The 22,033-nt window shown below is 42.2% G+C and overlaps 1 protein-coding gene across 1 annotated transcript in view; it reads right to left on the reverse strand.

The window, feature by feature from the left end:
* Positions 1-4,191: 4,191 nt before the first annotated feature.
* The window catches only part of igsf9ba (immunoglobulin superfamily, member 9Ba), a 59,476-nt gene continuing 41,634 nt past the window's right edge, over positions 4,192-22,033 (reverse strand). The window contains exons 9-21 of the mRNA XM_053422853.1: positions 21,850-21,990; positions 21,640-21,759; positions 21,393-21,543; positions 18,787-18,910; positions 17,105-17,280; positions 14,752-14,978; positions 14,510-14,594; positions 14,235-14,396; positions 13,945-13,990; positions 13,103-13,189; positions 10,768-12,393; positions 6,105-6,235; positions 4,192-6,004 (exon numbers count right to left, since the gene is read on the reverse strand). Coding sequence (XP_053278828.1) covers positions 5,796-6,004; positions 6,105-6,235; positions 10,768-12,393; positions 13,103-13,189; positions 13,945-13,990; positions 14,235-14,396; positions 14,510-14,594; positions 14,752-14,978; positions 17,105-17,280; positions 18,787-18,910; positions 21,393-21,543; positions 21,640-21,759; positions 21,850-21,990 — 3,285 coding nt within the window. The 3' untranslated portion in view covers positions 4,192-5,795. The remainder of the gene's footprint in view (positions 6,005-6,104; positions 6,236-10,767; positions 12,394-13,102; positions 13,190-13,944; positions 13,991-14,234; positions 14,397-14,509; positions 14,595-14,751; positions 14,979-17,104; positions 17,281-18,786; positions 18,911-21,392; positions 21,544-21,639; positions 21,760-21,849; positions 21,991-22,033) is intronic.

The following is a 22,033-nucleotide window of genomic DNA, read 5'->3' on the forward strand; positions in this document are numbered from 1 at the left end:
AGTTAAGAGATTAGAATCTATGTTCCCAGAATCCAATGTTCCCCAGGTCAACATCGTGTAAACAAAAATTCAGCCTCTTAATATGTTTGGGTTAAATATTATTGAAAAACATTTTTTTAATCGTAACACTCGCCTTAATATGCATACAGGTTCTCTGGAGAATCAAATAATAACTAGTTTTGAAGAATCTTCTGACCGATATTCAGCAATTACTGAGTTTGGGAACATATTTGACATGATGTATCTACATTACAGACTGAGCCAGGCTAGCTGTTTCCACCTGTTTCCAGTCTTTATGCTAAGCTAACTGTCAGCTGTGCTTTATATTCACAAGACTGATGCCAGAATATTATAAGCCATCTCATCCAACTCTTAGCACAACGTACACGAATACGCAAAAAATACACATAATCAATATATAATTTTAAATGTAACAAATTACAGTTTTTCTCTGTTTCTTGTCATCGTGAATTTGCTGCTATGTTAAAACAGGATATTTGAAGGTGTCCCCAGAGGCATTTCTCATTGTTTTCTGTTGTCTTACTCAAATTTAAGAATAACTTGAACAACGCCTTGTACAAAGCCATAAAGTAACTAAACCATTAGACCTCTGTGTTGAAAGGTGAGATTGAAGCGACCACGCAGGCCTCTGAAGCTTTGTGTGTATTTGACCTGTGGAGTCACTGCTCTGTTCTTTATTCCTCATGTATGACTGCTCCGTTGTTTGCTCCCCAGGCTGCCAGAGGGAGTTTTCAACAAAAGCACAAAGGTAATTCAGTCAAACTGCAGCTCCTCTCAGGTTGTTTGTTTTCCTCATCCGGGCTCGGTTGCAACACAAGTCACTCTTTAACGTCTGGGTGGAGACAACAAAGGCAGGATTAAAATATTCATCACTGATTAACCCAGATGCATTTAAACCTAACCTTTGGATTTCCCTGAGCAAATCTTTTTATTTGCATTTGTCAGTTTGACTTGTTTGTGGTTACTTGTTTTTTAAGGAGAAAACGAAATTGAACTTTGACCCATGCGCAGGTGCCTGCGTGTCCTAGAATTGAAAAGAAAGAAAAAGAAAGATCCGACCTCATTAAATTACTCACACCATCTTCCCCGTCGTCTGTCCAATACTTACACCTAGTGTTCAACATGTGAACTACACCCTCCTCTTCACAGACCACTTTGCTCCACCCACCAGACAAAACCACAAGGAAAAGTCAAAATCTCTTTCGATTTTTTTTTTATTATATCAAAATACAAAAATTTGAGAGGAAAATTTCGTATGGGACTAAGCATTTGAAATGATATGGTGACATGAATACAACACTGCTTTCATATTCTCACAGACATGCCATAGATAGAGCGTAGATCATGTGCTAGGCCCATGTCTACGTCACAATGAGCTACCAGCATTGAGCCTGTGCATTTTCCCTATGAAGGCTTGAGATGGCAACTGTCACTTTAAATCCAGGCCGGTTGGAAACGGGCCAGAGTCTTGTTAGACCAGAGTTCGTTCAGGTTTCTGTTTTTACTCGGTAAAGAAACGAGATCCATGGCAGTTGAACATGAGGAGTGAGTACGACATGATCTGAGACGATACAGACTTCACTGGACAGCAGTGGCAAACGAGAGGAAAGTAATACAAATATTATACATAAGGCTTTGGTACAGCACCATACAGTATGAGTTAATTGCTCACAACAAGTTAAGTGAAGCTTATTACCTGATGTAGTGAGAGAACAGAATGACAAATCTAAAAATACAAAAGAATACAAAAAAAAAAAGACCAAAGAAAGAAACATCAGGTTATCGTTCTGAAACGGAGAAAAGTAATAAAAGAAAAAATGTTTTTGCTGTGAATTATTTACATATGAACATTGTTGAATGCTTCAACATGAAGACGGACATTTTGGAGACATTATGCACAAAGTAAAACAGATCAACAACATATAATACAGAATGTAAACATGTGATGTACAGCACAGAGTTCCGTGGATGAAAATGACATGAAATGTAAATTTTCTTCCTTTTAAGCACTACTTGGTTTGCTTGAGTATGAGCATTAGCTAAAACAGTCGACAATGTAGTGCTTATTGTAGCCTACGATAATAATACATTCTAGTTTCTCAGTGCTGGTACACATGAAAAAACAGAGAATATAGAAAATACTACATATTTCTATTTTTCCGTCCAATAACAACCAGCTCGGATGTCCATGAATGATTGCTAAATAGGCGTTCTTTTGTATTGTCTCTACATGCAAGATTAATACAATTAAAAAAAATCATATCAGTTCTAAGTATCATCCTACCAGCACCCAGTGATGCACTAAAAGCTGTAAGCAGAAATAGTAAAAAAAAAAATAGTAAAAAATAAAATAAAAGTAAAACAACAAAGAAAAGAAACAGAAAACCCCAAAGAAAGTGAGCTAACAGTACGTCCACAGCAGCCCTCTTTAAAACACTGTACATGTTTCTGTTGAATATGCGAAAAAAGAGCCCGGAAGACAACATCCATTCGTAAAAAAACAAACCCATAAGAGAGGATGTGTGAGCTTTTCCCTAACACCGCTCTACCGGGAGAATCCGCACTAAATACAAATGGGGTGTGGTGACCAGTCATGGCTATAGCTGTACAGTACTAGTAGGAGCTCCATCCGTCACCAAAGGTTTGGCGGGATGGCGTGAGACGCTTCTGCGGGAGTGTGCTTGAAAAACAGGAGCTGTGGACCAGAGATTGTAGACCTACAGGAAGTGTGTGTGTGTGTAGAAAAAAGATTCGATGCGCTCGGATTCCCTCTCGCTTGGTGTGCACTAAATCTAATTCAGGTTATGCTGCTCCTTCTAGGCTGGGTTAATAATCTGAATATCATCACAAATATACTTCAGAGAGGGAACCTTGGAAGCACAGACAGACATGGCAAACACACGATAGAAAACAGGTCACCTTGAGTTCATTTCTGAACGTCTCTACTATTTGAGGTTATACTACTATTTTCCATTATTGTCTATCACTGTCATCACACCATGATACTGTTATGATTAGGACCTAGAGTGTCTACCGGAGCGAGTTCAGCTGCTCACACACACACATACACACGCGCACACACACACAGGGTCGAGAGACAAGAGTGTTGCTTGTGGAAACCGAAAAACGAGAAAAACAAAAAAATAAAAATCATCAGGCCTCTATTCTACAGCACCACAGAGTTTAACATAGCACCGAGTCGTAATGTTCGAAGCAACTACGCCCTAACACACACTTTGTCTTTATCAAACAGAATGTAAACACAACTTCCTCCACAGCACGGTGTTCGTACGTGACTATAGCATGTCTGTGACTCTTAGAAAAAAGTTTTCCTTCAGTTTATTTGCTTTGGACGCCTGAAGGCGACGAGATCTGGAGTGAATCTACATGTGTGCTCATGGACGGGCAAAATACAGCATTACTTTGTTCCAGGGATATATTATAGAGGGCGACACACTTCTGCTTCTAAAGCTTTTCCCGGTGGGCATTCACGTACTATACATCAGAGAAAATACTACTCAACTTGTGCAGCCAGCGGGCTATGGCAATAATACATCGTACGGTACTAACATTAAGGTTTCTTCTCTTCTCAGATAAAGTAATATCTGCTAAAGTATGACAAATGAGGCACCTTAAAATGTTTTTAAAACATTATTACCCACTTAAAGCCGTACTGTAAGCAAATACTTTATATATAATTTTCTTTTCCCCTTGGGAATCCTTCCCGTCTTTTTCACACGCCCTTGTAAAAGAACGTCTTCCTGTAAAACATGGTCGGATTTATCTTTACAAATACAATACACACCATGTACAGTACATAACAAATATAGATTCTTTTTTTTTCTCCTCGTATCTTACACGGAACCAATTTGTTAAAGTAGAATATGCTCTTTGACGCTCACTCTCAGGCAATCATCACTTTCTCACTCAAGGTTCTTTTAGTTAGCAGACATTGAGTTGATTCATTTGTGTGGACATTTGTCAGAGATCCTGTGATTGGTTGGTAGCAGGTGGGAAATTCTATCTGATATGTCTTTGAGTGATTGAACGAGCTTTTAGCGATAAAAGTAAAACGGCCGTTTTGGTCGAGAAAACCTGTGTTTGTGGGGGGGGGGGGGCGTTCAACCGGTTGTTATCGCACAACACAGAGAAGTAAAACAATTTGGGCTTGATGTGCCAACTGGTCATCTCACGCGATGGGTCATTCAATGTACATTCATTTCCTGTACAGCAAAACATACATTCATTATCGGTTAGTGTCGAAAAAACTTAAACATACAGAGCAGTAGCTAGCACGTAATATACCCTTGTTAAAGATAAACAGTCAGGGTGGCCGTTTGTTTGGATATTCCCCATCGCTTGTTAACGGCTTTATGAAGCCATCACATTCTCCTCTCAACAGCCGCAGTTAAACATTAACATCCACTGGTTCGTTCATTCCTCATGAAAACTTTTACCACTGAAGTTAGGTTTATTCATTCATTTATGTTTTTGTGTTGTTTTTTTTAATTTTTAAGGGTATTCTGTTTCTGCCCTAGTATTTACGATGCATACAGTTAAATCAGGTACCCAGTATAAGATATAAATGTAAAAGAGAAAGAGAGTAATGCATCCTCCGTAGCATTTCCTCTCATGTGTCCTTGGCAAAGAAAGTAAAAACACACTTAACATTGCAGTCTCTTACTCCCTCCTCCCCCCCACCCCCCGGAAGAGACAAACATGACAAGGCGAAGGAAAAGGCAGTTAATGTTAGAAAAAAGAATTAGAGAAAGAAAAGGCAACGAAAAAAGGCACAGCGAGAAGTGCCACATTTCACGAATGATGAACAATGGAATACATACGACAGAACACTTCGCAATTCGTCACCCTGTTCTTCCAATCCTACGAGTCCAGCCTGTGTGCAGCGTGTAAGTCCCAAATTATTTTTTTCCAGAGCTCCCAGGAAGGCTGCGATCTTCGTCCCAGTGCCGTGCTGTCGTGACGCGACACACTGAGCCCATCGAGCAAATTAAGACACCGTTCCCTAATGGTTGGCACTGGATCGAAAATCAAAGCAAACACAATATGCCGGCTACTAAAAAAAGCTTCCAAATTAGATCAAGTTAGGCCTTATTATCCATTCGAATGAGCGATGGTGTGTGATATAAACCTTTTTGTCCATACGTTTCATATGTAAAAAGGTCAAGTACGTACAGTATACCACAAGAATTACAGCAATTCTGCGTTTACTCTGAGGTATATTTTGTGGTAAGAACCCTGTGTTTAAATACTGACACTATTTGTATTGTAGGAAAGGTAGACTCATGTCCCTGTCCGAAGATGCACCAGGCTTGACAGTTCAGTTCGACTGAAAAACCTAAAGACGTGGACCCCTCGATGACCAGTGAGTGGAAAATCTTTAACGTGTTGTCACATACTCAACCAACACATTGTTATTACTGTAGGAAGAAGCTAAAATCCCTTGTTTTACTATTTTATATACATTATATATTTTCAGAGCGTTTTCAAGTGAGATTCCTCAACACACAAGTCGTGGCGACGACTCATAAAAGCCATTGTTCTTGTCCTCTAACACGATTTTCCAACCCTGGAGCATTCAGCTTAATGTTTCCCGCTCCCCACACAAAAATGAACTTTGAGAGATTACAAGAAATGGGTTGGCTTGATGCAGAGGCCGCGGGGCGGAGCGGGGAGGGCTGAGGTGTGTGTGTCTGTGTGTGTATGCGGTGGAGGAGGCGGTTTAGTCGAGTCCAATGGCTTAGCGGGCACACGTGTCAGCGTAGAGTCCCATAATTTGGGCCCTCAGAGTCTGCACTGGCCAGAATGCCGGTCTGGTCCTCCGCAGACTGCCTGCTGTGCAGGAAGGAGGTCAAATAGAGATAGGGGTTCTTCTTGTTTGGCCTTTTCCTCGTTCTGTGGAGGTGGAGGCCCTCTCCCTCTTGGGGGGTCTGAGATTGCTGCTGGGTCTGAGAGGGAGACACACCTGGGAGGAAAGGCAGGGAGAAGAAGCACAGGAGTAACACGCCACCCACAGGTTTACATGATGATATTTTGTGTCTCGTTTCTCGAATCGGCTGACTCACCTGTTCTCCGTGCGGGGGCTGCGTTGTTATTGTTGTTGGCAGCCACTCCCTTGGCTTTAGTAATGCAGTGGTGTAGCAGTGCTGGTAAGCTCTCAGACCCGGCAGGATCACTAGACGCACCTAGAGGTTCCCTGAGAAGAACGACAGACAGCACAGCAAACATTGATCTGCATTAATCCAACAGTCGTGTTCGGTCCCGTCTCAGACTGAAAACGACTAAATGGAACGTTCAGCGCTATTTCCAGTAGAAGCTATCAAATGATCTGATGAGCTCTTATACGTCTACTGAGAGCCCTCTCACTAACATGATGAATATCCACTTAATATCCGCGTTGATGGATGACAAAAGTTAGACATGAAAAGAGAGAGAAAGAGAGAAAGAAAGAAAGAGAGAAAGAAAGAATAGATGACATAACGTGGATTTGGTGAAATTATTGGTTTGTCCTCATGCGGTCATTACATTAAAGACCCGGTCACACAGTTAAAACTACATTTCAGTATTAAAGGTTTTTTCATTAGTGACAAAAAATCACTTTGTCCAATTACTCATGGTCCCATAATCGTGTTTTAAAATATCAGGGACATTATATCATCTTGGCAGCAGCGCTAAACACATTTTAATTTGTAGTGCCTACTCAGGTTTGGGTCTTTATGTAATGACTGCTTGAGATATGCAGGCAATATTGGTCTTTGCTGTATAAAACTCATAAAATGAAAATACTTTGTGGAACTATTCATTACTGTTCCTGTAACAATAAAGATTTTCTTTTTTTTAAATCCTCCAATACATTATTTTGTTGTACTCACTAGGTCTGGGGTCAGCAACCTATGACAAGCAACGACACTTTCAGTAGCATGTGAGAAGGTAAAAACCTTATTACAATATTTGATACTACAGTTAATTAATTGTTCCATAATTACAAATGGACGAATTATAAAAGTGATAAAGAAGATCACACTATTAATATTGATGTGATGATGTCGAATCTGCATTTACAAAAAAAGACCTGCACACACATGCTGATTGGTCCCTGAGCCTCTGTAAGTGCATGTGAAGCTGTAACTACGAAGCAAAGTGCAATGCACCAACGTGCAGGCAACACACAGAGCAGGGTCATCAGGCCGTTTCACCACAGTTACACAATGGAGAGTGGATTCACAGCAAGAAGAGACACAACTGTGTGTGAAATTACTCATTGAATCCTTTTTATCAGTTTCTTTAACATTATGAGATACGTTTCTTCTGGAGAATCTATAGAAGATTTTATTGAAACTTCTTTTCATTTTATTAAGTTTTTCCTCCAGAAACAATGCAGAGGTCTTGATGAAGAAAACCAGACATTTGTACAGTGCTAATATCTATGAACAGGAGAAATTTAGTGCAGATCTGGATAATGAGCTGGATGTTAGAGGCCAAACAGCCTTCGTGGGGGTTTTCTCACCTTTCTAGTATTTTAATAGCACACCTCACTAAATGGTTTCGAAATGAGGGCTCTTGTTCAGATAATAGGCCTTTAACTCTATTATTATAACAAAAAAGATCAAACTTCTGCTGATACTGTGACCGACTCTAATGACGAGTTAACAAACATGAATTCTCTTCCCACCAAAGGTTGCTGACCCCTGCAGAAGGTGTGAGAGCATTTCTCTGACTGTCTGTTGAATGTGCTAATGAGACCCGAAAGAACTATTTTCATTTCATGAGTGATACATGCTACAGTAAATGAATGAAAAATACAAAAAATCAGCAAATCAATCAACACAAATCAATAATCACGTTAAGTATCGTCTCTTTCATCGTATGCAGTATTATTTAGCAGTAGTTTCACCTCGTACCCAATACTCTGGCTCTGGTGTCCGTCTCGTATAGAAATAAGTGAATAAAGTTAAATCAAAACCTCTGAAACTCAACATTTACGTTTTGATGAGGTTCACGAGGCTCTTTGCTTTTCAAACAACTGAACACACACGGCTTCAAAACGTGACTTAATGTTTCATTAAGCCAGGTTGTTGTGCCACACATGTTTTCAAAAGGGAACACAAAGCTCTAGAGACGCTGTCCATCACTTGTCACTGCGGAGAGAGAGATTGAGAGGCGTTAGCAGAGAGGGCGAGACACAATCTGAGACTTAAAACAGTCCTGCACCGATAGAGAACACTCCCACTATCACATGAACTGTGTGCAGAGGCCCCAGTGTGTTAATATACAGTACATTTCCAATAGACATAAACACTGTACAGCACGATTTCATAAACATGAACACTGCGTACAGAGGCTTCACCATGCTGACGGGAGGAGATGGCAGGAAGAGGAAATGGCCGTTAAAGAACAAGTCACATGACAGGAAGAGGAGATGGCCATTAAAAAACAGTCACATGACAGAAAAACGAAAGCACTTAAGACAACAAATGTGACAAAGAATTTAGTTTGAGAATTGTAGTTATTTGTTTGGTCGTAGAGAGAAGTTTAGAGAATGCATGCATGGCATTTTGCACATGGAACAAAACTTTAAAGGGGAATACTCCAGTCTTTCATTCATGTGCGTCCTCTATTGATTCAAGGCTTTTTTTGTTTGTTTTTTTAGTTTTTGGTGCAGGGAAACATGTCTGTGTTCAAACAATCAGAAGAATAAATGAAATGCTTCTCAAACTGTCCAAACCGCTTCTTCCTGCTCACCCACAAGCCTAATTACTGCAGCGCACTGTGCCACGGCATGGCAGGCGTACTGCGCCTTGGACGTGTATCGACAAATGTGTCCTGTGTGTCATTACTATTACCATTAGTTGTACTTCACTTGAATCCAGCACAGAGGCACAACCCAAAGCGATTCCCCTTTAAAGGAGAGAGTGATTAGAGCCCTCCCCCTGCTGACCCCTGCCCTATCAGACATGGGTCCGACCCTTACCTATTGCGGCGTAGGGGACCGGGTCACAACAACGCTGCCCAGATAGCTGAGATCAATCAAAAACAAATCAGGTAAGACCCTTACCCTCTATAAAGCAGCAGCCCTAAAAGCTACTGTCCCTTAAAGGCCAGTGATGGTGCAGGAACGAGTCTCTGCCTCGCGGCTTTGGCTACTGCCTCACTGTAGCTTCTAAGGGTGGTGAGGTGGGTGTGAGGGGGCGCAGGAGTGTGTGCAGTGTAGAAATGCTGGAGGGCATTAACGTACATGAGTCTCCGCTGTGTTTTTATATAAGCTATTCTGTGTTATGTCTACATTTCTGCAAACGAACAACGATCCACCTAAATGTTGGATTAACTGGGAAAAATGTCTTCTCCTGATATTTATTATTCCCTCATCAAAAACATATTCTCACTGTGTCTTCATCCTTATGGTCACAACTTTCAAATAGGACACCTTTTATGAGCAGGTCATAAGTTGTAACTGACTTGTTTGATAGCTCATTAAGTTGTTAGTTTAATGTTTGATAAATTATTTACTTTGGCTTCAGAGGACAGTTAAAAGCCATTAAAAACAATTTAATTATATTGGGTTGCCAAGTAGTGACTGGCTTTTGTCCTCTATCAGGATGACACTAAATTTATTTTATGGCTCTTCAATTTATCAGGAAAAACCCTCTGGTGTATCGTCTGAACTCACACCCCCTGTAAAACCTCTGCAGAATATATTTTTATTCCTTTTTTATTACAACTTATTTTTATTTACAATTACAGACAATCCATTAATGACATGGTAACATCATACTAGTGTCGGCTAATTAGAAAGTTAGAAACTCTTGAAACTTTATTTATGCTTTATCTAAACATGTAACAACATAACTAACAGTTACCTTTTATAACGACTCATTTATAAGCTGTAACTAATAATTACTATTATCTAATCATCCTCACTAAATTGTCAACGTATGTTGTAGTAGTATATCCTACAGGTTTATTATATAAGTATATTATATGATGTGTAAAGTTTTTATCTCATAAGTCAGTAATACTTGCTTTTGTTATAATTCAACTGAGCAAATGTGAATAATAAGTTGAAAGTTGGTTTTACCAATGTATTTTCACTATTATGCTACAAATGTTTCATAAAGTGTGACCTATTAAGAGACTGACCTCATTTTATGTAATAGTATAAATATAATCATGTAAATGTACATATACAGTCAATTATTAAAGTTGAACATAAACTTAATATTTCTTGTTCCTCACTTGCCTTTATATAGTTGTGGAAGCTGCTTTAATTCATAGTTCCAATGTTCAAAATGGGGGACAAGAAAAAATTACAGTTTCAGAAGCAGTAAACTTGAGGGTTTCTGTGGCTTTCATGTGTCTTAATCTTCCTCCAGTAATTGCTTTTTTAAATTGACTTAGTTTTTCATTATTGTGATCAATAATTTATAAGATTGAATGTGAGCTATTAAATAATAAATACACAAATTTATGATCTTAAAATCAAATAGCTTCCTCATGTGATTGAAGTTTAGAGAGCTGTCGTTTTAATGAACTTACACAGTCTGTGCTAAATGCAATTCCATGCCTTCTGCATATTTATGTACAATATGCATTTTAATTATGCCTGAATGAAAACATCAAAGTAGAACTGTGGATAATTACGTGGGAAATTTGGTCTAGAGAGCGGACGAGGAGACAAGTCTCGTCTTTAATTTAATATGTGACTATTCTCTACTGGAATGGATCACCTACCCTGAGGCTGATATCTGGAGCTGGGAGGGCTCTGAGGGCAGCATCTCCTCCTCTCTCCTTCTCTGGGACGGCCTCTGCCCGAAAACATCCCTGCCCTCCGGTGGAGGAGAGGGGGACTGGGAGGGGTAACTGGCTGCAGTGGAGGCATACGACATGTGGGCGTGGTAACTGGGGCTGGGATGCGTGGTGCCCTGGCTCTGAGTGGGAGAGGTGGACAGGGAGGACCTCCGGGAGAAACTGACAGTGGCCGAGGGCTGCAGGGTGATCTCAGGCATCTCCAGAGACCGAGAGGTGCGGAGGATGCTGGGGCGCGGAGGGGGCCGTACTAGAATATCTGGAGAACCTGGCTGGGTGCTAAGGGGGCTTTGGGAGAGGGGAGAGAGGCGAGAGGGCTGGAGTACTAGTGGGGGTAGGCTGGGGTCTGCCCGGCGCCCCGCCCTCGGGCTGAGCCAGGACTGAGGACTACTACTGGGGGCTGTGCTTGGGCTCCCTGCACGGGCTAGCGGGTCAGGGTAAGGCAACACTGGTACACCCACACCGTGGGCCGTGTGTCTGAGCTGGCCGAGACTTTGGGCCTGTTGCATAGCTAAACGCCTAACCGGAGGCCCCATGGACCTGTCTCTGCCTTGGAGAGCCATAGGAACCTCCAGCTGCAGGAGTCCAGGACTCATTGGATCCTGTAGCGATGAGAGGTGCAGGCGACTGGAGGGGTGAGGGTGAGGAGGGTATGGGGGTGGGTCAGGGAGGTCCTGGGGGTGATGTAAGGGATGATGAGGTGGGTATATGAACCGTGGACCCTCTAGACCCAGGAAGGGTAGCTCATGAGGATGCCAGCTATCAGGCGAGCGAGAAGGAGGGCTGTGTGTGTGAGACAGAGAATGGCCAGAGGCAGTGTACTGATGGTGCTCCATCTCTCCACTCTCCTCGGGGATGGAGGGGTAACCAAAGGGCCCATCTCCAGTGCCTGGGGGGGAGGACAGAGCAGAGCTACGCGGGCTGATGTCAGGCATATAGAATGGTGGTGGAATCCCTGATTCACCGCGGCTGCCCATATACCCATAGAATGGGCCCTGGGGAAAGCCCCTGTAGCGGGAGGTAGGGGCCTGCCCTGAGGCGTGAAGTGCACTGCCCTCTGCAAAGCTCATACCTTCCATGGCCCTGTGCAGGCGGGGGCTGTAGTTGGGGGGCTGCGTTGACTCCAGGCTGGAGGACGTTGGTGAGAGCTGTGGCCGCAGCGTGGGCATGATGGGCGGCATAGGCCCGGGGTCAAAATCATTCTCCTCATCAGACTGCCGGAACTCGGGGTACATGTCAGACTCCTCCGCAAAGGGGAAGCCCTGGATGCGGCGCGGCGGTGGGCTGATGTCCATGATGAAGCGGCCATCGGGGCCGCGGCTTATCAGCTCAATAGGCGTGGTGACCTCCGACTCATACTTGGACACACTGTATTTCTTGCTGGCTATGGCACGCTTGGTTTTCTTGTAGAAGGAGAGCTCTTTGTCTTTGTCTCTCTGAGGGCTGGGCAGCCTCCTCACGTACAGGCCTGGACCGTGGGAGCCTTCAGAAGAAAGAGAGCGCGGCCGAGATGGAGGGGAGCTCTCTGGACTTATCTTCCCCGATGATAACCTAATTTAAAAAATGCAGACACAAGACACTGGCTTGATTCAACATGCACCATAAGAAACCCTGAAAGAAAAAGGCAAATATTTTAAAACCAAATAATAATATTTATGGTGTCGATCAATGGTGATTTTCAAACCAAACAAATGACACAGTACAAAGCCAAAGCACTCTATCAAGAAAGCCATAATGAATAGCGTTATGATAATGACCAGCTCATGGAGGGGCAGCATCCTGATGGGACAGAGGCTAATGAATTAAGCCTGAAGGATGAGATGAGAGGAGAACAAACGACGCAACCATGACATCCGCATCACTTATCCATTGAGTCTACATCTTCTCGAGCAGACGTGAGCCCAATTTCCATATGCTGCACCAAATGGTGATGTGAGGGAAGCAGATGACTTCTAACCAGGCCTCATTTTGCCCACACCAGGAGCAGCACAGTGGACATTTACTGGGTCACTGAATGCATCACGTAGACAGACATTGTAAAGAGTGCATGTGCACAGTATTGAACTGTACATGCAACTGAGCTAATGCAGTTTGTTCCCTGGTATGGTGCGTGAAAGTCCGTGCATGCACTAGGACCAGCGGTAGACTTCACTTTAGGAAATAATCAGTCAGTTGATCATTTCTATGCAATGCATTAACCATGCAGCCAAGCCAGTGCGGTGCAGCACACTCTGTAGTTTTGGTGCAGGCAGGCACTCACAGGGGGCTGGCGGGCGGGGGCAAGAAACTGCTCCTGGCTGGCTCGTCCCAGCAGGGCTCTACCCCCGGCAAGGGGGTGAGAGGAGGCCTGCGATGGGAGACAAACGACATGGGCCTGGTTCATCTCTATCTAATCCACTCTCAGGAAGTGAGAACACCGTGACCTGCCCGGACCATTTCATAGAACTAGACAAAAAGTATCTGACACTAACGATCTCCTCTAAGTCTCAGGCCAACAAACATTTACACTGCAATGGGATTCACACACATTATTATGTCACAAATGAGCTACTTTCTGAGATTGAAATGCAGTCATACACGTACACAGGTTTTACACACGGACAGACGAGTACACACATGTAGCAGATACTATAGATTCAATGTGCAGCATTGTTAAACACTGAGAATCATGCAGGAAGCAGAGAGCGTTTGAGGTTAAAGAATACAGATGGATCAAAAATCAATACACACACTGCAGCTTGGGCACTCTGGGTAATGCGTTTAAAATGCTGACTTGGCTGCTTTGAACTCTCCCTAATCTGCCCATGATCCGCTAGAGGCTGCTACTGCACATGTTCTTCCACACCCTCCGAAAGAACTTTCTAATCAGTATGCACAGTAAACCCTGGGCTGCTTCATCGCCTCCTCTATTTCTTTGTCATTTTGCAGAAACTAATTACTTCTTGTCTAAAAGCACAGGAGATGCATACTGTGTGTATCAAGCGGCTACAAGAAAAAAGGTTGTGTATTTCTAGTAAATTCTCTGAATCAGGTGCAGAAGAAGATGCACAGCAGCGGCCGCCTCTGGTCGACTGCAGGGGCTCCGGCGATGGCTTTACTTACGGTGACTCAATGCTTTTCCTGAAGTGTGTCACCGACAAGGGAGGATCTGAGAGGACAGGAATATTTAAATTTAGCTTTTTTTTTGCTGTGGAACACCACCAGTACAAGTCAGACACATGGATGGATAAGGAGACAATGGACCCCTGGGCCCCACAGACATTTGACAGGCCTCATGGTTTGTGCTTGTTTTGTGTCTTTTTTTGTCTCTTTGTAGTTTTTTAGTTCATCATCCATCCATGTGAGACGCACTATATTTAATACATGTGAATTAAGAGGAGATGGAGACCGACCTGGTTTGCGTTTGAGTTTGCGCCGGTGTTGCTTATTGACAAAGCAAGCTGCGAGAGTACTGAACAGCACCGCCGCTGCCAGAAAACAGATAGTCGCCACGACACCCGCCACCACAGGGCGCGCCAGCCCCTCGTCAGGCAGCTCCGCAGGAGGGAAGGGATCTGACGGGGCAGACCAGGAGGTAAGATGAAGAGGTTGCATACTAATATGATAGTAAATCTATTCCTAATTTCTCTGTGAAGATTGTCAAAAACTTTACTGTGAAGAAACTGACCCGTGCTTGATACGCCTACGACATTACTGCTCTCACTAATCAGGTCGTCCATGACAGCCATCACTCGAAACTCATACCAGGACTCCTGACGAGAGAGAGAGAGAGAGGCACCACACACACTGTTCTTTTGTCCCTCTCATACACAGATTTTGTGCCACGTACATTGAAAGTGAAATAAAAAAAGCATTGAACCAGAAAACCTCCCACAGACACATATCAGGATGTGTGTGCATGTAACTGACCTGGACGAGGTCCCTGGCTATGAGCTCAGTCTCAGTGGAAGAGATCAGGTCGTCCAGAACCTCCCACCTCTCCCCGAGGCGGAACTCCATGATGTATCGGTCGATGGGTGAGGAGTGGTTGCCTGGGGGGAGCCACGTGAGGAGGACACCGTGCTGCGTGCGGTTGGCTGTGAGGCACCGTGGTGGAGTAAGAAGCACCAGTGGTTCTGGGGTACTCAGAGGGGAGCCTGGAGACCAGATATGGAAAGACCGTGAAATGTCTGCACCAAATGTACCAATCCATCAAGGACATTTTCAGATATTGGACTGGGCACCATTGAAATCCACCAGTCAGTAGTAATGATCCTCTGGAGATGATACATGTCTGTATTAACGTTAATAGCAATCCATCCACTAATTGTTTTAACAGTCATATAAGTTAACCACAAAAACATCTCCAGCAGTTTATTAACATTTAATATGTGGTTTATAATGTTGTGCTAAGGACATATGAACACTTAACATATGACTTAACATGAATAAAAATATATAAAAATATTGTACAGTAATAGGCACTAAAATGTATTTATACCTGCTAATATAGTTCAGTTAAAAAATACTATGTTATACACAAACTATGAAATCTTTATATGCTGCCTATCAGTGCTTGAACACTTACACAGGCGTACGATTATGCAAAGGGTTTCCTTGGTAATAAGGTAACTCAATGCACTGATTTCCATATGAACTGAAACATGAGACAACTGGACCATGAGATGGACTGAACTGGTTTGAGGAGACGATGTGGTCTCTTTTCTTTGAGTCAGCACACAGAGATTTTGTGTGTGACTGATTTTAAACATTCCTTCTTTTAAACCCTTCATTTCTTTAATCTTTCCTCTACTATGATAGAAAATCCAGCCATGCACTTTCCTCCCTTCGTGCCGTTCCTTCTGCTGAGACATTGATTTTAAATACCGCGCACCTTTAATTCACTTTCTGTTCACGCAGCGGGCAAACAAAGGCTGAATTGGCAGCTTGCCCTTGAGGCATGAGGTGGATTAAAACACACAAGAATCTAAAACACCTAAATCTTTTCCTTTTTTTACATTGAAAATACACTACAGATCAAAAAACAGCCCACCTAACAGCAGCTAAATTCAGCCAAGTTGAGTAACAAAGTATTTTTTATGTTTTCTCACAGCAAACATCTTGTCTTGTGAAAAACAGGTGGAACTAATAACATTAATAAATCATTTTATTTTAACATTTTTACAAGTTTGCAGAGAATCATCTATCGTTTTGCTCAGGCATGAAAACGTATACAGCTCTAGTGAAAACATATCAGCTTAAAAATTCAACACATTTTATCTGGAGGGTAAAGAGGCTGAAAGGCCTGGATTTGTGTGCAGTCTTAAAAGAGCATTAAGTTAGCAGTTTACTTTGTGCATGTAAAAGATTATATTTTTATTATATTATAGTCTGGTGTGCAAGATGCAGTGAGAGTAAAGTTATCGACCTTCTAGGGTGTTGTTTGGATATATACAGTATATACAACACAGTATATGAATGTATACGTTTCATGGGTAAAAAATACAGTGAAAGAGTTCCTTGTGCTTTCCACAGTGACAGTAGCAAAGAAAATTAATATCAGAAACATACATTTGTAAAACTCTGCTGTATTGTTCATGACCTGATTCTACTTCAAATCCTGTTTAATTTACTTGACAGAGATAAGAGATTTTTTAAATTACATTTAAATGCATTACCCCTTGTTTGGGAGGATATTGAGACTACAGTGTAAATGTAATTATTCTTTTCCTGAATGTGTGGAGGTGATGGAGAACTTGATGTAGTTATTCCTGCCTGAACCTTGTTTGCAGGTTTTTTTCTTTGAACTCCATCCAGTGACAACCTCTAACAACAAGGTAGGACAGACTGTGTGTAGCCTGAGAGGTGAAACTCGGGGACACAAAATCAGAAAGGTGCTTGTTGACTACAGCTCTGATTATTATTATTAGGTTATTGCTCTGAGGGAACAGCAGCAGGTTGAACTGAGCTGACTGAGCTTTTTCCCAACTCAGATCTTCTGTCATGTGTACTTTAGAAGCTGGAAGGTCAGACAGTAACTCTTAGAAAATAATCATCCTGCAACAACAACAGTGGGACAAGATTATTGTACCTGCCCCATCCCCAGTGGAAATTAAACCCTTATATACACATCAGTGTAAAATTCACTAGAGGGCAGTGTCCTCAACACTGTATCAGATGAACATTTTAAATTATAAATAGTATCTCTGTAGCTCTCTGGGCTGATTCTAAATTCAAGAAGCGCCAAACGTGGATTGAAAAGCCTTTGAGTAACGGCACCCACCTGCGGTGTTGACTGTCACAACTTCGCTGAATGGGCCTGTGCCCAGTTTGTTCTGTGCCAACACACTGAACTGGTACTCCGTCCCAGGCTCCAGCGCTGGCACCACCAACCAGATCTGAGCACCAGAAACTGGCATCGAATGCCAGTCGTGAGGACCGAAGTCCACTCGCTTTGACCTGAGAACAGAAATGATACAGAAAAACAGAAAACAATCATATAAAGCGTGATAAAAAGGGAAAACTGCAGGAAATGTAAAGGTAAAGCAGTGAATACATTCTTGTGTTACACCAGATTTCTCCCCTTTGTCCCAGGGAATTTGCCGGAGTCTTTATTATCATTTTCTGAATATGTGCTGTTTGTGTAGCTGTTTTGATGACAGGCATTTCTAAGGAAGGTCTACTCAGTTGGTTATAAGAGGAATGGAGACAAATTCTCCAAGGTTTCCAGGACAGAATCGTGTAGTTTGGTTCTGATCAATGATCTGAATAGAGAAGTTGTTTTCGGCTAATGAATATTATTTCAGGAGTTTCTAATAGTTCAAGCAATTTCCTTGACAGACATAGCTTGAATTAAATCAAGAAATCATTAAATCATTAAATCAAGCTATATATGAAATTAATATTAATTAATCATTAATCTATTACTGGGAAAACATTATTCATAATTTATGCTTAATCCAATTTTTTATTTCTTTCTCTTAATGTTGAGCTATGGACCAACTGATCACTCTCTATGTTCCGAAAGAAAGTTGGCACCACTGATCTCTACATGACTAAATCAATATTCTTTTACTTTTCTTGCAGAGATTTAAATGAGTAAAAACTTTGATTTAAACTGTAAAAGTGAAGGAGCCTTGTCAACCACCTGTCTCCAGTAAACATCACATCCCTGTCCCAGTCAGAAGTTTTACATATTGAGCCAGTTCCTGAATACAAAGCATTTATTGAAACATTATTTTTCATATCAAACATGGACGACTAATATCTTCTTACTTTTAAACCCACTTGAATGATTCACCCAGGAAATAGATCAGCAAATTAAACAACTGAAGACTGACACTGACAGGATAAGTATTTAAATGCAAACCATCATTTTACTACATCACAATTATCACTGCAGCCTTGAAAGCAACAAGTAACTTCTCATTTAGTTGTGTTTATATCCACAGTAATCCATTCCGCTAGGCTACAATGTGAAATGGATTTAATTATCTCTTACCAGGGTAATTACAGGGCTTTGACGCACAAACGTGTACTTTCAAGTGAAATGTGTTTGTACGTAAGCACGATGAGGCAGAACATTCTGTTTCATTTCATTTTCACGGTCAACACATGAGTATCCAGTGATACCAGGACGGATGATTTACTGCATTGAAATGTCAGAAAACTATGCTCTGATAGGACAATTAGCGACAGCATATCTGATAGCGAGTGGGATGTTACTGCAGTGACGCTCCATTACTTATGCACATCCCCAGTCCACCCACAGTAACCCAGTCAGCTGTCAAAACCATTCTGCTGTGAGCATCTGACGGAATCTCATGTTTTACCACCAACGACGAAGCCGGAGGAAAAATAGATGAATAAATAAATAAAGAATGTCTCCTGCTGTGAGAGCAAACTAGGCCAATAACCAGCAGGTGCAGTGTTTTCTACAAAAAAAGTCAAAGTAAGAGCACTCACACTGGACCGTACCACACGGAGAACGTCTGCTCGTAGCCGCCGTCGTAGCCCGGCTCCCAGGACACGTTAGCGGTGGTTGTAGAGGGCAGCACGTGGATGTTTCCTGGAGCATGTGGGCTGGTGCCTGAGCGGTGTATAGAGACAGAGACAGAGAATCAATGTAAAAACCCACAAGTGCTAATTTACTTATCAAATTCAACCACTTGCAATTATCCCTTCATATCATTTAGTAATTAGAAATATAAATGAATACTGTACTTAAGTTATATAACTGGTCATTCTGAGTCCAACTCGTAGTGATTGAGTTAAATCAACACAAACTGTGTGTATTTTGTTGTGTAGCATCACGTGCTTCTCTCGGTGGATAGTGTCACACTGGCTGAGGTGGTGACCAGCGTAGGGTCGACTTCAAGAGCAGCGGCGCCGCCTGCTCCGCTGGTCCCACCCCCCCGACAGCTGTGCAGGGTGGCCCGCAGCCAGAGAGAGAGAGAGAGAGACCTCGGCGTGGCCTGAGGAGCACAGCTGTTTGCTCCGTGACACCTGTGAGCTCAGGGCTGGTCGCACAGCTGGGCCGCAGTGTGATGGCTCTGAGGCGACGGGCTACTGGGGCAGGCCTCACTGACATGCTCCCAGTTCACTGAATTAACACCAACTTCTCCTTTATTCGACTTAAAGGACGAGCTCAGCGTTTGGAAAATATCATTATTTGATTTCTCAGTGAGATAAATTGAACTAAACTGACTCCATCACATATATGATGGAGGAATGTTTGAATTCAGCTAAAGGTTCTGTTCCATGTTTTTATATAGAAATCCTGACACTATAAAGACACCTATCTGTTATATTTACTGATGAACTAGTGCAAAGTTTAATAGTTGAGGATTTTGGGGAACAACTTGACATGTTTTGTATTCCCGGTGTGTTATTAGGTGCTGCTGTAGGTATTTATTTATTTATATAAGTGATTCATATTTTGGTTTAAATAATTGAACAAGTGTATTGTCAAATATATCAAACTAATCATTTAAACTAGCTAAAAAATACACATTTATAATACTGTTGTAGTAACAATATGTTTATATGTACAATATAAATGAACCAGTGGACCCTGAAAGCAGAGTCAATGGATTTCATATAGCCTTGATTGCATGTATCCCACTCACCCCTTCTACCCTTTGACAAATACAATTTTCTTTTACAAATAATCTTTGACAAATTCCCATAATAATGATGTTAATTATACTATACACATCTATAATCCTGCCAGTGCAGTGAGGTGGAATGAAAACTTTGTATGTGGCATTTATCTACTCACGATGGCTGCTATTACTGCAGGAGGAGGCACCATAACTAGGTTTAAGAATCTGGAGTCTATAATTTAAATAACTGGTTTTAAATGTTCTGTATGTAACACTCAGAAATCCTTTGTTAAGGATGAAATATTTGGCTGTTAATGAGTAATGTGCAGCCAATATCCTGTTGCACGCACTCGTGCATGTCTTAATAAGCCATAGGTACGCACGAGTGATCATCACGGGCATCGGCCAGAACACTGACACGATGCCTGGACTAGGAACTGAATTCATCCCTGTATGGTGCTCAGATTGTGGCAATTGAAGGATCATTAGGAGGAAGAGGAGTCTACGTTACCAGAGCTGCAGAAGCATGTGAACGGGATCGACTGCACACGAGAGAGCAGCAGGGACATAATGATGAGTTCATGGTGAGTTGCACCTTGAACTGCCACCAGAGCACTCAAAAACTTTCAGGATGATTTGACGGGAACCGAGAAAGGTCATATTTATCTGGCCTTACTGTTCACATAGAATTTATATTAATATCATTATGAATTGCTTCAAATGTTTCTACTTATAGAAGCTTTAAAGCACAGAATAAACACAGACTTTAGTGAAAAATGTGTGAACCTCTGCCTCACAATGCTAAATGTTGACCATCATAACCCTGTTGAAACTAAAAAGACCTCCATGTCTTTGTCAACACTTCACTTAATCAGTTTAAGAGTTGGAAGACTGAAAGCTGAGGACTGAACAGACAAAGGCTGCAGTGACAGGCGGTGGATGTAGCTCCAGATGAAGACATTAATGTAACTGACTGAGAATAATCAGATCAACTGATATGTGAATAATGTTTAAGGACAAACTGGGTGGAGAAAATACACTTGTAGGATAAGAGTCATTTCTTCAAGACAGAGCACAGTAGGGAAATAACAAACACAATGAATGATAGACTGATTAATTCATACACCCATTTATATGGCATAATGAAATAACCGCATCGGCCAATGCCTGTGCTCAGAAGGCTGAGCCAAATTTATTGGCGCTTTTACAGTCATGTTTTTTAAGTAACTAAAATGTTCAGATATTACTCTTTTTTTTTTCATATTAAAAAGATATAAAGAGTGCTTTTATATATTAAAGTGAATAATACAGTCGTACTAAATGAAAGTGCATTTAAGCACAGTACACTTGTAGCTATTGACCTTCAGTCAAACACCATTGAAACACAAATCAGTCGACCACTATTCAAGGTAGGTGATAGAGCTCTGAGGCTGAGGAGGGTGAGAGCGCTGTGCAGGTGGTTTGTACCGATGACAAGGATCCGCGTGCTGGCAGTGATGCTTGTGACCACGTTGGTGGCGACACACTCCCATTCTCCATGGTCTTCCTTGCTGAGGGACAGAAACTGTAAGCTGCCACTGGGCAGGATGTTGTGCTTACTCCTGCTTGGCTTCCCCACCTTCAATGGACACGGACATCAGAGTAACATGGTTAAGATAAACCTAGCACACAGGACGATCAAGTCTCAGGAGGTGAGTGTGTTTGTGAGATGCACCTTTCTCCAGGTGATGGATGGTATGTCAGGGTCTCCAGAAGCAGCACAGGGGATAACTAGCTCTCTCCCAGCCTCCTGACGGTACTCCCCCCCAGGCCTCACGTTAAAGTAAGGGGGATCCTGAACACACACAAACACACACCATGCAAACTAAGGCAGATCATTCTACTCTAAAACATCAGACACTACCAGACATGAGCAGGGATGTACCTTTAGCACCAAAGTGGCAGGGGGGGACATGCCCATGGTACCCAGGGCGTTGTAAGGCACACAGGTGTAGGTGCCCAGGGAGTCTTCTGTCGCCTCCGCCACCCGGATGCTTCCATCAGGCAGCAGGCTCCAGCCGGGGTACTACAAGACAAGGGGCCAATTCAAAGGCTTCAAATCAGGGGTC

This window comes from Pleuronectes platessa, chromosome 5 (genome assembly GCF_947347685.1).
Source record: "Pleuronectes platessa chromosome 5, fPlePla1.1, whole genome shotgun sequence".
Lineage (NCBI taxonomy): Eukaryota > Metazoa > Chordata > Actinopteri > Pleuronectiformes > Pleuronectidae > Pleuronectes > Pleuronectes platessa.